Source organism: Pholcus phalangioides, unplaced genomic scaffold (assembly GCF_987345545.1).
Source record: "Pholcus phalangioides strain wild (caught in Gottingen) unplaced genomic scaffold, Ppha-v1.0 ptg000017l_1, whole genome shotgun sequence".
In the NCBI taxonomy this organism is placed as follows: domain Eukaryota; kingdom Metazoa; phylum Arthropoda; class Arachnida; order Araneae; family Pholcidae; genus Pholcus; species Pholcus phalangioides.
In genome coordinates, this window is record NW_028301610.1 from 6464211 (window position 1) to 6478617 (window position 14407).

The 14407-nt window shown below is 33.2% G+C and overlaps 1 protein-coding gene across 5 annotated transcripts in view; it reads right to left on the reverse strand.

Moving 5' to 3' along the window:
* LOC149072163 (cGMP-inhibited 3',5'-cyclic phosphodiesterase 3A-like) overlaps nucleotides 1–14407 on the reverse strand; it is a 360046-nt gene that overhangs the window by 151666 nt on the left and 193973 nt on the right. Inside the window, exon 1 of one of the 5 annotated variants that reach the window (XM_089246828.1) lies at nucleotides 5051–5268. The exons of the other annotated variants lie outside the window; for them this stretch is intronic. Coding sequence (XP_089102954.1) covers nucleotides 5051–5071 — 21 coding nt within the window. The 5' untranslated portion in view covers nucleotides 5072–5268. Of the gene's footprint in view, nucleotides 1–5050; nucleotides 5269–14407 lie in introns of those variants that run through there. 5 annotated transcript variants of the gene reach the window in all.

Sequence of the window (14407 nt, forward strand, 5' to 3'; positions counted from 1 at the left end):
ATAGCGTGTCCAAATACATTAGGAATTTCGTGTTTTCCGTGTACAGTAGACTTTCGATAATCCGGCTCTACACTAGTCTCACCCAACCAGTAATTCGGCGTTTTTAGGCGGGTTTTCTTCGAGCCATGAAAAAGAAAACATGTCACTGCATGTCTGTGCGCAGTTTATAATATTTTTCTATCAAATTAAATACAAAGATGTAATATACAAATACACACACTATATGGCCTCAAAGGACTGTACAGTTCTTTCAGCAAGCAAAAAGGAGTTAGTTATTGAATAATTTTTGCAATAGCTTTTATATTTATTAGATATGTCGTACTGTATTTTTGTCTATGTATGTTTTTGAATAAAAGTTTAATGTTAAAATACTTATTGTGAAGATCAAATATATGCTCACTGATGCTCAAAAGTTAAGCAACAAAATCAAAAATGCTTATAAACGTAAATGTTTTAATTCTTTTTTGTTGGAATTTACACAGATTATACACAGCAGACAAAATGCCCAAGGAGGTGGCTGAAAAAAAGATGTTCATAAAAAATGAACACCCTGGTATGATATGTGCCGGATTAGCGAGTCTGCTGTAATTGCTTTTTTCGTTGTTTCTCCGTTTGTCAATCAGTACGGACCGCCAATTATTGACGTTATAGCCGAGGGGTCGTTACAACTGAAATTATTATAATCGAGTTTGACTGAATTTTTGCTGCTCTATTTTGAGAAGGTTTTGTACACAGGGAGTGTGTAATGGTAGTTATCAAAGAAAATAGTTATGGATCTTAAAATAAAGTATCAATAGTATTTGAATGGAAATGCAATTCCACAACATTAAAATGTAATCGAAATCATGTCCAGAAGTATCACATATTGAAATAGAGAACTTCCAACTGTTGCTGTTCACAATGGATTTTAAACAATACTGCGTATAATTTCATCTGTTGATATTCCGCAATAACTTCAATCAAAACGTATTAAAAAAATTAAATAAATGAAATGAAAGAAGACAAGATCAAGATGAAATGAGATTAAGTGAATAACTTTTCTTCTTGAAGGGCTTTAGAAAATTAGCCACTGCTGCTGCTTCTCTTTTCCGTCTGACGCCATTAATAAGAGAGAAAAAAAATGAGAATCCGAGAAGATGAAAATGAAATAAAAATTTGAAGAAAAAAATTGTCTCTTCTTTTATTATTATTATTTTTTTTCCAAAGTCTTGTTGAATTCGCTTCAACAAATGCTTTAAGTGTATGCGTGTGCGGAGGAGGAGCAAAATGTCGTCGTGTCTCCTCCGTTTGTTGCTTCTGATTTTTTTTCAGCGGCGGTCAACGACTAATAAAATAAGAAGAAAAAAAACCTTCATCTTTTAAAAGGTGGTAAAGAAAAAAAAAATAGAGAGAGAGCAGAGAAAAAGAAATTGGCGATAATGGCATGAAAAGCGATGGAAGCGGGTGTGAAACCACGATTTCCTACTACGAAAATTGAATTTAGCTCTTAACTTTCTCTTAAGCCCCTGTTGCTAGCAACATTTTTACGCCTCATTTGCTTAGCGACAAATTTGATTTTACATCAGGCACCAAATCGCGAGCGCCATTTACTATTTATTTTTATCGAAAAAAGGGTTGCATTCCTCGAGACGTCGGATTGGGTCAATTGAAGAAATTTCTCATTTTTAAATGGCGTATATTGAACATATTTTTGGAGCTCCCGATAAGAAAGCAGAAGAAATATTTGGAGTTAAAAATTTTTTCGTCCATTTCCATTCGTTAGTGTTGTGCGTATGTAGTAGTGCTCTTTTCTCGCAAGGGAAAAACGGGACACGTGCCGAGTATCAAAAAACTTTTCCCGATGTTTACTTTCTTATCTCGTGGAATACTTGAATGGTATTTTTAAAAATTGAACACAATAACGAATCGCAAAACAAACAAATTCCAAATTGTATTTCAAAACTTATTTTGGAAGTATTTATACGTAACTGTCTTACATCACAATACTCTGTAACAGCTCAAGTTGGGCCCGAAAATTCATGTTTGCCCAAGGGTAGAACTTGTGACAAAAGAGGTCTTGCTGTGTAGTGCGTGAGAGTGTACTCACAAAAGTAGTGGTATTATTATTGTGATAAGTTCTATTAGACATCAAAATCTAAGTACAGTGATCTCTCATTTATGCGTCGGTGCAAGGAACAATGAAAAAAGACGCATAAGTGATAGAGGGATACAAGAGACACACCCATTTTTATGCATTGCAAAATGATCAACGTATCCAAAAAAAACACAAATGGTGTTGAAACGGTAGCTGTAGCACCATAAATGTGGATTTCTCATCTCATTCTCGAGAGCATACTCTTAAACACCTATATGTATCTCAAATTTCATTCGCATTCGTTGACTTTTGCGGCCGCTAGGGGCTCGTATATCGTCAAAGTCATTTTATGACCACCCTGTATATACTAAAAACATTCTCTTCAGCCTCAATGTGCTTGTCAAGTTTTCCTTACAGATGAAACAGTTCTAATCTGAAATACTGTTCCAAACCCCTCAGAGAATTTGCTTTCATCTCGCCTACAGAAGTGACTTGTTGTAACCACACGCACATGCGTAAAATATTGCCGTTATCTTGGATACATCATATCATACTAGAGCTCAGTGATTCCTGACAAATGCGTACACCATTCGCAATCCTACAGCCTTTGAAGCTGGTTCCACAACCAGAGCGATACGCTATGTCAAGCCCTAAAAAACCTGTTTTTGAGGCGTGATTGAGGTGATTTTGACTGATTTGCCGTCAAAACCGGTTTTTGAGTGGCTCTGCATAGCATAGAGTGGCGGATCTGGACCGGTTAAAGCCAGAATTGCAACTCGGCATTACAATTAAATGACCGTATCTAAAGGAAAAACTGTTTCAAAAATCGTTGCTCAAGACAACACTGACAAGAAACTAGATTTTTCTTTTCACACGTACAGTTTGTCTTACGAGCCTCTGGATCTCGAAGAAGTGAAAAATGAGACTTTGACCAAACAACGAGACATCTTTTTCCATTTTCTCGGCAGTAAGTTGTCGAAGCGAGCTTTTGGCCACTGAATCGACTTCAATATATTACGTCGATTCTTTTACGGTGAAGTGAAAGAAATAAATAGTATATATAAAAAAGGTAACTTTTATTTATAAGAGTAAATAAATTTTTCAGGGCAATGTGTACACATTCAACTTCACCCATTAGAAGTAACGTATAGCATTTAATGCATTTCGAACTTAAAATATCAAAGGTTTCAGTTGAAATCACAGAATTCTCTCTCTCTCTCAGTATTGCTTGAACAGGTTTATGTGTATTTTAATTTACAAAGTTTCACTTCTAGGTAGTTCATAATATTCTGAAGACCTTTTCTACCATTTTATGACCTAAAGAGATAAGTTGCGCGCCTGAATGTCTAGTTTTCAGTAAGTGCTTTTACCTATCTTCAAATTGGAAGTGAAAAAGTGACCAATGAATGTAGATTCTAATCTGCCACGAGGAATTTGTGTTACTTTTCTTCGTTCGAAACAGGAGTTCCCAATTTTCTTTCCAAAACCTTGTACTGATAAATTTCGTTTTGAAGCGGAAAAATGAATACGAATAGCTTTTGAAATTTAAGGTTTTTATCATCAGTTCCCGGTTCGAATATTCCCGTGAAATGCTTTAAACATTTGAAAAGTTCCGGGAAAACCCAACTTTTATTTTTTCATATCATATTAAGAGTGACATTCAAAGTAAAGTCGAAAGAACATCAAATATTTCTAACTTTTCGCTAATCCAAATGGCAAAAGCTCATGATGATCTCTTAACTTCAGTGCTGAAATAAAACTTTCATTTCAAGCCAAATACCTTTGAAAACAAGATAGTAGATATCGCTTTTTATTTTTCTCTTTCGAAATGGCATTGAAAGTTTGAGAAATTCCAGCTGGGTTTTCAGTATTAAAAAAAAATTAGTAAAATAAATTAACTAAATGAACTAATGTAAGTGTTTTGATAGAAAAGAATTCCGGTTCTGTGGAATGAATATCGTCCACTCGATGGTCAATCTTTCAAACAAATTCTCGTTCAATTTTTTAAAGTCAAAATTTTTAGATCTGCAATGTGCTAAAAAGGAAATGTATATTATATGAAGGGTTTATGAATTCATCGTGTAGCTTATAAGCTACAATCAATTGATAACCAATAATTTTAAAATTAATAAAATTCAATTATTTTCTTGTGTTGGTAAGTAGAAATAGTTTATTAGCAATGCTTAATTCAGTGTGAACGCAGTAAAAGAGATGTTAAATTACTACGGCAAAAATGTCCCACAATATGGTAAAATTTTAGGGCATGAAATAATGATTCACACATTGAACTTTGTTGTAAATAGATACTTGGATCTTATCACTTGATTTTGGTGTAATAATCCCCAAAAACAATAAAGTTTGCAACTAATTATCTATCATATAATAAGTCTGGATGTCTTTGATAGATTTACGGTATATTTTAGTGCATTAGAGAAGGTATTAGACCGAAACCTGAAGCTTAAACCCGATACAAAACCGCCATGTCGAACCGAAAGTTCAACTGAAACCTGTTGAGCGCAGCGTTAGTTCCAATAAACCATTGTTAGATTCATCTTTGGTTTTATCGCCTCTTATGCAGTTTATTATTTTGATACACGAGACAGCTTTCCGATAATTTCAGACATTATAATTATATTGTCAAGCTAATTTTAAAGTTCGCCGTTTTCATATTAATGTCGGAATGTTGAGCCAGAGTGAGTATTCATTAAAATATGTCAGAATGGCATAAATAAATTTAGTCGAAGAAAATAGATCGATTTTGTTTTTCAACACGAGACGTGCTTACGAAAATGGTCCACCACGTGGATTATTTGACGTTAACTTTTTCTCAACATCACGGTTTTTTTTCAAGTCTAAATCCCTAGAAACAATGTTTGAATACGTTTAAAACAGGACATGAAAAATGAATAAAAGTATTTCAAATGAAAAACATATCAATAATTTATTTTATAAGGGAAAAATGTCATGAGAACTTACCCGGGAAGATGTATTACCCATTTTCAATCAAGCCATGTTTCCCACACTTTATCCAAATCACTCATTATAATGAACAAAAACTAATTAGAAAGCTGTCACAGAAACTTTTTCCTATCAGACCGAGTGAGAAATTTTTTTTCCAGCATATGCATGTACAGTATACTAGAGGGTATGTACTACTGAAACTGCTATCCTGCGGATAGAACTGCAAATGCAACTCTCGGCCACCTACGAGTGGATACAAACACAAGCAATACGATGGTTTTACGAGCGGCGAGTCTTCCGTACCTTCAAAAAAAGGGGGCAAGGGGGCTGGTTACCGACCGACATCAACGCCATCTACCAACATATTCGGATATCACAAACGAAACTCACATCAACTAATTGCTATACGATGTCTGTCGACGAAATCTCCTTTGAAAATGAATTTTTCAAAGCGTGGAATGGAAGGAAAATACACGTTACGGTTGCAGACTCGTGTCTTAATGCCATGTATATTAATTAGTCCCATCCCCTTAATTTCGTAGAATTGAAATTCGACACGCAACCGTACCGATGGAAATACGATTAACTAGAACTTAAATGTAAATTTAATAATACTCAAGAAGTAAGTATATGTTGCTGCCGAGAATATGTAAATAAGATGTGAGTTTGTTTTACAAGCTGGCTAATCTTTTGCTGAGCAAGCTGGAAATTAATTACACAGTGATAGTTATAATTGGGCATATAAGAATCTCGCGATACGAATATACGAATCACAAGAGAGTTGAATTACTGGGAATTGATTGGCATGTTAGGAATCTAAATATCTATCGAATATTGAGTTATAGCTTAGTTGATATCATTAAATATGGATGAATAAAGATGATTTGTTTTCGAATCTGAGCATCATATCTTCAAAAAGATATAGACTTGGGTGAAGAAATGCGGAAAACACAGCTATCAGAACATTAGTGGATATGCAGGGCTTGAGCTACGAAGAGAGACTGCGTTCTTTGAATATGTTTTCTTTGGGACAACTTGGACGTCAGGGAGAAATATTATTGAAGTATTTAAGATTTTTATGAAATACTGTTACTATGTGTTTCAAATGCTTCGATTCAGAAACACCAATTTTGGTTCGTTAGGCTAAGAACATAAAGAGACAAGTTTTCCAATTCTGATACCGTTACGGATTGTTAAAAAACCGGATACGCACACAACAGAATTTTTCAGAATTTCGCAGCACAAAAACCGGTTTTGAGATGTGGCTAGTTCAGCGCGGACGATTTAAATTTTCGATTTCGCGCAGCCATACCACAAAACCGGTTTTTGCGCTGTTGAATTGCACAGACTTCTGCTGGAGTGGAACTGACTTAGGAGACAATTCTAAAATGGTGTCTTGCGGGAAGTTTTTTCCTAACAGGATTGTTAATTCATTGCATAGATTACCTTCTATTGTCCTGAATTCCCCCCACACCATCAAAAAGGAGATACTGTGCGAGCTTGGTAGATGTAATTGAGAAAAACTATGGAACAGTAGGTAAACTTTGTTTATTAATACTCAGAAAAATCACCAACGAAAAAAGGAAATACAAGGAAAATACAAAACTCCTATAGTTTGTATTTTCCTTGCATTTGGTTTTTTCGTTGGCGATTTTTCTGAGTGAGAAAAACTATCCTTTCTTAAATGAATGACAACCATATTATGTGTGTGCGACAGGTGCGGTCACACCGGGTCCCGCGTTTTGGGGCGGAGGCGCATTTCCGATAAATGACAATTTCTTTCGTAAATTCTGAATTTTTGTGAATTCAGGAATTCTGGATTTTTGATCAACTATGGAAATACTTCTTTTATTTATTCTGTTTAGACTGAATTTTTATCAGGTCTGGAATTATTTCTTTCATTTGTTCTGAATTTTAATTGGTGCTGGGGGATTACCTCTGTTAATTATTTTTCTCACTTTTGTAATTCATTGATTTTTAACTTACATTAGTTCTCAGACAATCTCATTTTTTAAGTTTCAATTTTAATTCATTTTGAAGTTATTTCTTTCATGAATTGAATAAGAAATTTTCATTAAATTTTTTTCTAATTCAAATTTAATTGTGTCTATATTGTTTTGTATGGAAATTTTTAGCATTTTGTATCGACCAATTTCCCTTTCCCACAGAATATATATAATCAGGTCTGAGAGGTTCCGCTATTAACATAAACGTTATAAGTCCCGCAACAGAGTTTTTAAATTGATTTTTTTAGATACGAAATTGGTCGGTGACTATGTGCTTGTGATTGTAACAGGGAAAAAACTTGATTAAAAACATTTTGTGGCATTATGTCCGCAGGTGAATCGGGGTGTGTCCGTAGGTACATCAAATTGTTGTACCTAAGGACGAAAATTATATTTTCAAATTTTGAATTTTTAAGAATTCAGTATTAAAAATGTTAAATTTTAAAACATTTGACTTTATTCACAAAGGTTTAGAGAAGCATAACATTTTACTAAGTAAAAACATGTTTTCCAGCAACTGAGAAAAATTTAAATGTGGATTTTGTCTGTAGGTATGACAACGTATGAAACACTTTAAAAAACAAAAAGTCTTTTGATGAAAATTCAACATTTCTGCTCGATAGTATGCTTTTAATTAGTATAGTATCCCAGGATTACGTTCAGTAATGGAAATCAAAACATCTCTCTCACTAAGAGAGCTCATTTTCTTTAGGCTCAGTAGCACGTAAAAGTGATATCATCGGATGTCATCCAGCTTCTCTCTAATACTCAATCTAATGCGGTAAGATTTCAGAAGAATCACGTAATTTCGTGTGCAATCAGATTAAATGTCATTTTAAGAACGAAACGGATTTTTTAGAAAGAGCTCAGAATATTTATATTAACGAGTAAAAGCTTATTTATCCATCCAGTTTATGTCTGATATATTTTTCTTTTAAGGGGTCTCATACCTTTTAAAATGGCAAAAAACTATGCTCTAATAGAAATATCATTAAAAGTACTATTTAACCATCGGTTTATTTCAAAATATTTACATATACGTTCTTGATTGCGCTATACTATGCCAGTATAAAATTTTACATATCTGCGATACTTAATTTTTGTAAATTTTCAAAAAAAATGCATTAAAAACAGCTTGCGCTCATGATAAAATATCATGATATCGAAGTAATTGAATAAAAATCAATAAAAAAAAAATATATATATATATATATATACATATAGGAAACTAATCATTTCATGAAATGAAGCAGAAGTTTAAGGTTTCATTGATTCGATCGTATTTAAAATTAAATTTTAAATTTAAAAATGTTTAAAGTTTAAATTTAATATTAAATTTTAATTTTAAATAAGACTCAGTAAATGAAATCTCAAACTTTTGCTCCATTTCATGAACTGAACAGTTTCCTTTATATATATTTCTTTTTGAATCGATTTTTATCCAATGACATAGATGTCATGGTATTTTATTATGCGCGTAAGCTGTTTTTAATGCATTTTTTTTTGAAAATTCGCAAAAAAATTTAAAAGTATCAGAAATATGTAAAACTTTATACTGGCATAGGATAATGTGTACAATCAAGAACATGCATGAAAATTTTGAAATGAATCCAATGGTTAAATAATACTCTTAATGATATTTCTATTAAAGTTTTTCACCATGTTAAAAGGTATGAGACCCCCTTAATAGTGCGAAAAATAATAATCAAATAATGTTTTATTTTTTTATGAATTTTTATCTTAGATAAAATTTTATATTTCATTCGTATGAGAGATAAATATGTTTGAAAATAGAAGTCCGGAACGATAAGTTAATATAGTTAAGGTGGTTATAGTGACGGACTCGCGATGCGAGGATCCGGGTTCGAACCCCACAGTGGTGGTCGGCTGAAGTTGGTTTTCTGTGGTTTCCAACTTCAAGGCGCAAATGCGAGCCGATCTCCCCGTTAAAAAGTCTCGCCACAGAGAGCAACAGTCCTACAACGATAAATCATTCAATCATAACACTTAACTCATAGTTAGAAAAAAAACTGGTGGCAGATGGCAGCACGACACATAACAAGCATTACACAGGAACAAACTTCACGTCAGGTTTCACTACACGTACACACACATTCCCGCATGTACCGATTCGTTGGGGGGTTCCGCGGGGGGTTGTGGGCGGGGTGCATGTGTGGTGTAGCAGTAGTAGGTAGGGCTCGTAGGTAGGGTAAAAAAGGGCTCGGGGATCCATGATGTTCTTAAGTCAGCCACCTCGTTGGGCAATTTGCCTGTTGTGGCGTTGTATTTGTATTTGTATTTGTATAAAGAATGAAAGCGTTGCTGAGAGAAAAACCTTCGACGGATTTGTCAGGGAATCTCGACGCATCCTCAAATTCGTTTCTATATATACTGAGAAGAAAGATAGTATCCATACAGGCAAAAATTCGAATTACACAGCCTACGCATACTTACGAGCTCCACTACAATAAGTTACCATTGGAAATCTTCTATCATAGTCGTTATTTCGACAGCATGCCTATAGTCGTAGGTTATTTATGCTGAGTTTTTTTTTAGAATGATAGCATGATTAAATCAAAATAACAAGCAATTTTTGATTTCCGAAAACAATAGCAAGCTATTGTGGAAAAATTTTGAACTGAGTAAAATAACATTATTTTATATACGAGAGTTAGGAAAAAAAGGAGTGTAAAATGTGTAGTCTGGCTCATAGGAAAAAGAGAGGTCTTTTCAGTTGTGGTACTCCCAGAGGAAAATCATAACTGGTCATCCGACTAGTCCATTGTCCATGCTTCTGTGCATGTGAATAGATTACAGTTATTAGAATTTAAACCGACATACCATGTCCAAATATACAAATTATTTTAATTTTTAAGAAAACCTAGCATAACCCAATCCCCCATAAACAGAACAAAGCCGAATTTTTGTTCTGTTTGTTTCTGATTGTTTACACATCAGTTCGTGCCTTAAATTTATGAAACAATTTTTATACAGAGTGATTCTAAATTCATGGGACAAACTTTAAGAGGTGGTGTAAGACACCTAAACAAACATTTTTGGTCAGAGAATGTGTGGTTGAATCGCAATAGCAAAGGCGTTAGAAAGTTGTTTTAGAGAGTGCTAACAGCACTTCATTAAAAGCAAGTATATTTTTCCAATAGATTCGCTGCGATATATGTTATCAACCATCCGAGGGTGCATATGCACCATTGGATTGGATTGGAGTTTGTTTTTTATTGGTGCAAGGACCATAAAGGTTATGCTACGCCAAACAGTGATCAAGCGTTATAATCACTTGTGTTAGAATTTGCGTTACTAGGTTGCATCATGAGAAAACCTACCACATTACAATACCCTGCACCCTCGAATGGTTGATTGCATTTATTTCAGCAAATCCGTCAGAAAAATATATTTTCTTTTGGTGAAGTGCTCTTATGCACTCTATAAAAACACGCTCTACCGTTTTTGCTATTGCGATTCGACCGCACATCCTATGACCGTAAACGCTCAAACGCTTGTTTAAGAATCTAAGTTTTTCATCATTTGTCTCAGCCACCTCGTTGGGCATTTTGCCTGTTGTGGCGTTGTATTTGTATTTGTATTAGTCTATAAGAGTATAAGTCTTATAAGACAGTTGTCCCATGGTAAGAATCATCCTGCATAAAATAATGTTATTTTACTCAGTTAAAAGTTTTCCACAATAGCTTGCTGTTGTTTTCAGAAATCAAATGGCTTGTTATTTTGATTTAATCACACTATTATTCTAAAAAAACGGAGCATAGAAACAACGGGCGCTACATAGGTCGGAGCCGTGTCGGTATAATTAAGCTGAGTAGTGTCAGTATGAGTAAACTGACACTATTCTCCGACATACGTAGCACCCGTTGTGGCCGACGTACTTCACTGAGATTTGGTATATACGTTATTTGGACGATGGTAAAAAGATAATTACAATAAAAAAGCACCACTTTGTCATCTGGTGGTTGAAAATTGAAGTATTTTTTTATTGAATCTTTCTTTTTCCCATAGTCCATATATCCTTTATACCAAGTTTCATCAAAATACCTCCATCAGAATGGGCGGTACATACGTCTGAGTAGTGTCAGTTTATTAATAACTACCCTGTATTAACACTACAGCATATAAATTAATTATCGCTATTCATGAAGATACTCTTTTCGTATGCAAACTTGACATATAAGAGGTAAAAAAAACATTTTCAAGAATAAAGACGAAGGTGTCACTTCAGATAAAGATGTTTATTTTTACTTTTAATCCTCTTCTTCGCTTATGGTTGGACATTATCGTCTTCCGTTTCACAAAAATATCTTATAATGTACGTTAACTGTTACATTTATTTATTTATTTTTATCAGATAAATAACTATAGAAATTTTTGTAAGAATAAACTAAGCGAGAATTCATTATTTTCCGTGTTTTATAAAAAAATGTTTTGATAGGACGATAATAAAAAAGCGATATATATGAATTTTCTTCTAAGATCAGATTATTTACAAATTGTTACTATTTATGCAAGTATTTTAGAGCGTATGGAATTGATCTACACATTTGTTAAAAAAATTTGAACGTCTCAGAAATTAACGGCCGCAGTTCATGAAATGCTCAAGTTAGAAAGTCTAAATTTACAGCATCTGGCTATAATTTACATTTCTATCTTCTTAAAGGTTCTTCTTGGGCACATATTTGCATGTAAATTTTCATGGAAATATTCATGTAATTATCCGTTTCAAGTCAGATGTTCTAATTTCTTGAAACAAATTTAAGGATGTCCTAATTTTTTGAAACGAAAAGAAAAAGTTATTTATCATTTTAGAGCATTTAATCCACTTTATGTAATTTTTTTTTGTCACCGATATGCTCAGAAAGAAACTCTTAGAAGATAAGAGATTCAAATACCTGTAAATTTGGGCTTTCTAACTTTGGTTTTTCATGAACTGCGCTAGTAAATTTGTGAAACGTTCTAATTTTTTGAAACAAACTTATATATACGTAATTGTTAGTGCGGTGTCAACAATATTTCATCAACTACTAAAATTGGAATCTTACAAATAATTATCAGGGAATTGTAGAATATTATATGACGTTGCAAAATTTCTGAGGGTTTTTTTCAAGGGAGTGTTTCAGCAGCAGACACGTTTTTATATCATACAGTGGACAACAGAAGTTTGGCCACAAATAAATTCTTTAATGTCAAAAATAGCAGATAGGTTTCTTTAAAAATTTTATTCAAGATGACAAAACATGATATTCAAGAGTGTAAGAGATGAAGGTTGTTCAAAAAATAGAATTTACTGGAGAGATGAAAAAACTCGAATGTTTTTGTGCCTTAAAATTATAGACCACGAATCAGATTTATGCAAATATCAATAGTCTACGTAGATTTACGTCACAGAATCGTGCTTTTTATTATTGTTACGTAAAATTCGGATGTCTTCATGAGTAAAGCACAATGACAAAACCTACGCAGTTCTGAAATGTGGAACTATTGAAGACACACAGATGCTGAAGTCACAAGGTTAAATATGTCTCTCAAATTTCTCTTCAATCGATTCGATCTAAACAAGGTATTTTTGTATAGTGAAATGCTCTGAGTCTGGACCTGTCATGTGTCGTGTAATGGATAACAATAATTTTAGTTTTGTTCTAGAACTGAAACACGAAATTGAAAAAGCATGGTGTGATATTCGTCCATAATTTCTACAAAACTTAAAACTTTCTAGGACAAGTCATGTATTTAACGACATAAGAATCAATTGTAATCAAGTAAGGTACTCAAATTGTTCGAATAATTTGTAAAGAAGAGCATTCAAAATTTGTGCGAAAATTTTTTTTTCTATTGTTTTCGTTATAACTTAGAAAATATTCAAAATTCTCATTCCCTTTTTATTATGCGTGTTATTCACATGGGTTGAATTATTCCCTCACCAAATGAATGAAAATTGTACTACTCATATTAAATTGTTTAAAACTCGAAATAAGTGTTGCACCGCATTAAACGAATTAAAGTACATGGGGACAGAGAGAGTATACTCAGATGTCGAGTCGGCTTTTATGGCAATCGATATATTTTGAATATATTTTTACATGGCGTTGAATATAGTTGAATAAAATTCAATTTCTTTTTAAGAATTCGATATTATTTTTTGAAAAATGGAAGTGATTTTGCGAACATGCAGTCAATTCGCGATAAGTCGAATTCCGATAACTCGAATAATTGTTCAAGTCCAACTTTTCACTTAGTTCAGAACACACTTTTTTCGTATTGTAGTGTTAAAATTTTCTTTAACTCGAAGTTTTCTTCCTTCAAGTTGAAGTTTTCGGGAATGAAAGAAATTCAAAAACTAGCATTTTTTAGCAATAGAATTTATCATTTAGCAATAACAGTAGAATTTAGCATTTAAGAATTGAATTCAGCATTTAGCAATGAAATTTAGTAGATTCATATACCGGATTCACACACATTTGTCTGCTTGCAAAAAGCGAATGACTCTCACGAAAGAAGGAAAAAAGAGAGAGAAGGTGTCAGAGAGAAATCGCATTTCTTGACAGAAAATTATAGTGTATACGTTTTATTTATAATTAATTCCATTTATACAAGTATCATGCATGCGTCCATTTCCAAAACACAATATGTACGTCTAGTTCATTTTCAAATTTTCTCATTCAATGATTAGTTTAGATTAAATTAGAATAACTTATCTTTATGAATTAATTCATCTCTAGTAGTTTGACATGTTTTACTAATACGATATTCATAAATAGAGCTGTTATTTTGATAAATCTTTCGTTTTTCCGCTCTGAAATCGCAACTTCCGATAAGTCGAACTAACAATAATTCGAAGTTTTGTGTCGGCCGGTGCGCATTCGACTTATTGAGATTGGACTGTATATCAAGTCTATATACAGATGCTTTAGACGTTGATCAAGAATTCTGTGATTTGTGGAAGTTTCAAATCCGAGAAATTCTAGTAGGATGGAGATCGGAATAGATGGCAGAAATCGCAGAAAACCCCACTGACCACATTTTAAATTTAGAAAAACTCTAAAAATTGTTCAACTTGATTGCACGATCAAACTCAAAATTAGAGCTGTACTTGAACTTCTATGCTGTATTACATTAAAACGAACATTTTGTGGCAACATAGGGATGTTGAAAGTTCTCAGATGTCCAGTCAGCTCTTATCGTAATCGATGTAATTTGAATATTTTTAGATGAAGCTGAAATATAGCTAAAGCCCAATATAGCTGAGAATAAAAGTAGATTTTCAAACACACTTGATTTTACTGTTATTTTTTTAGAAAATGGATGTGATGCTGTTGATGTTTTATAAACAAATGTAAAGTCT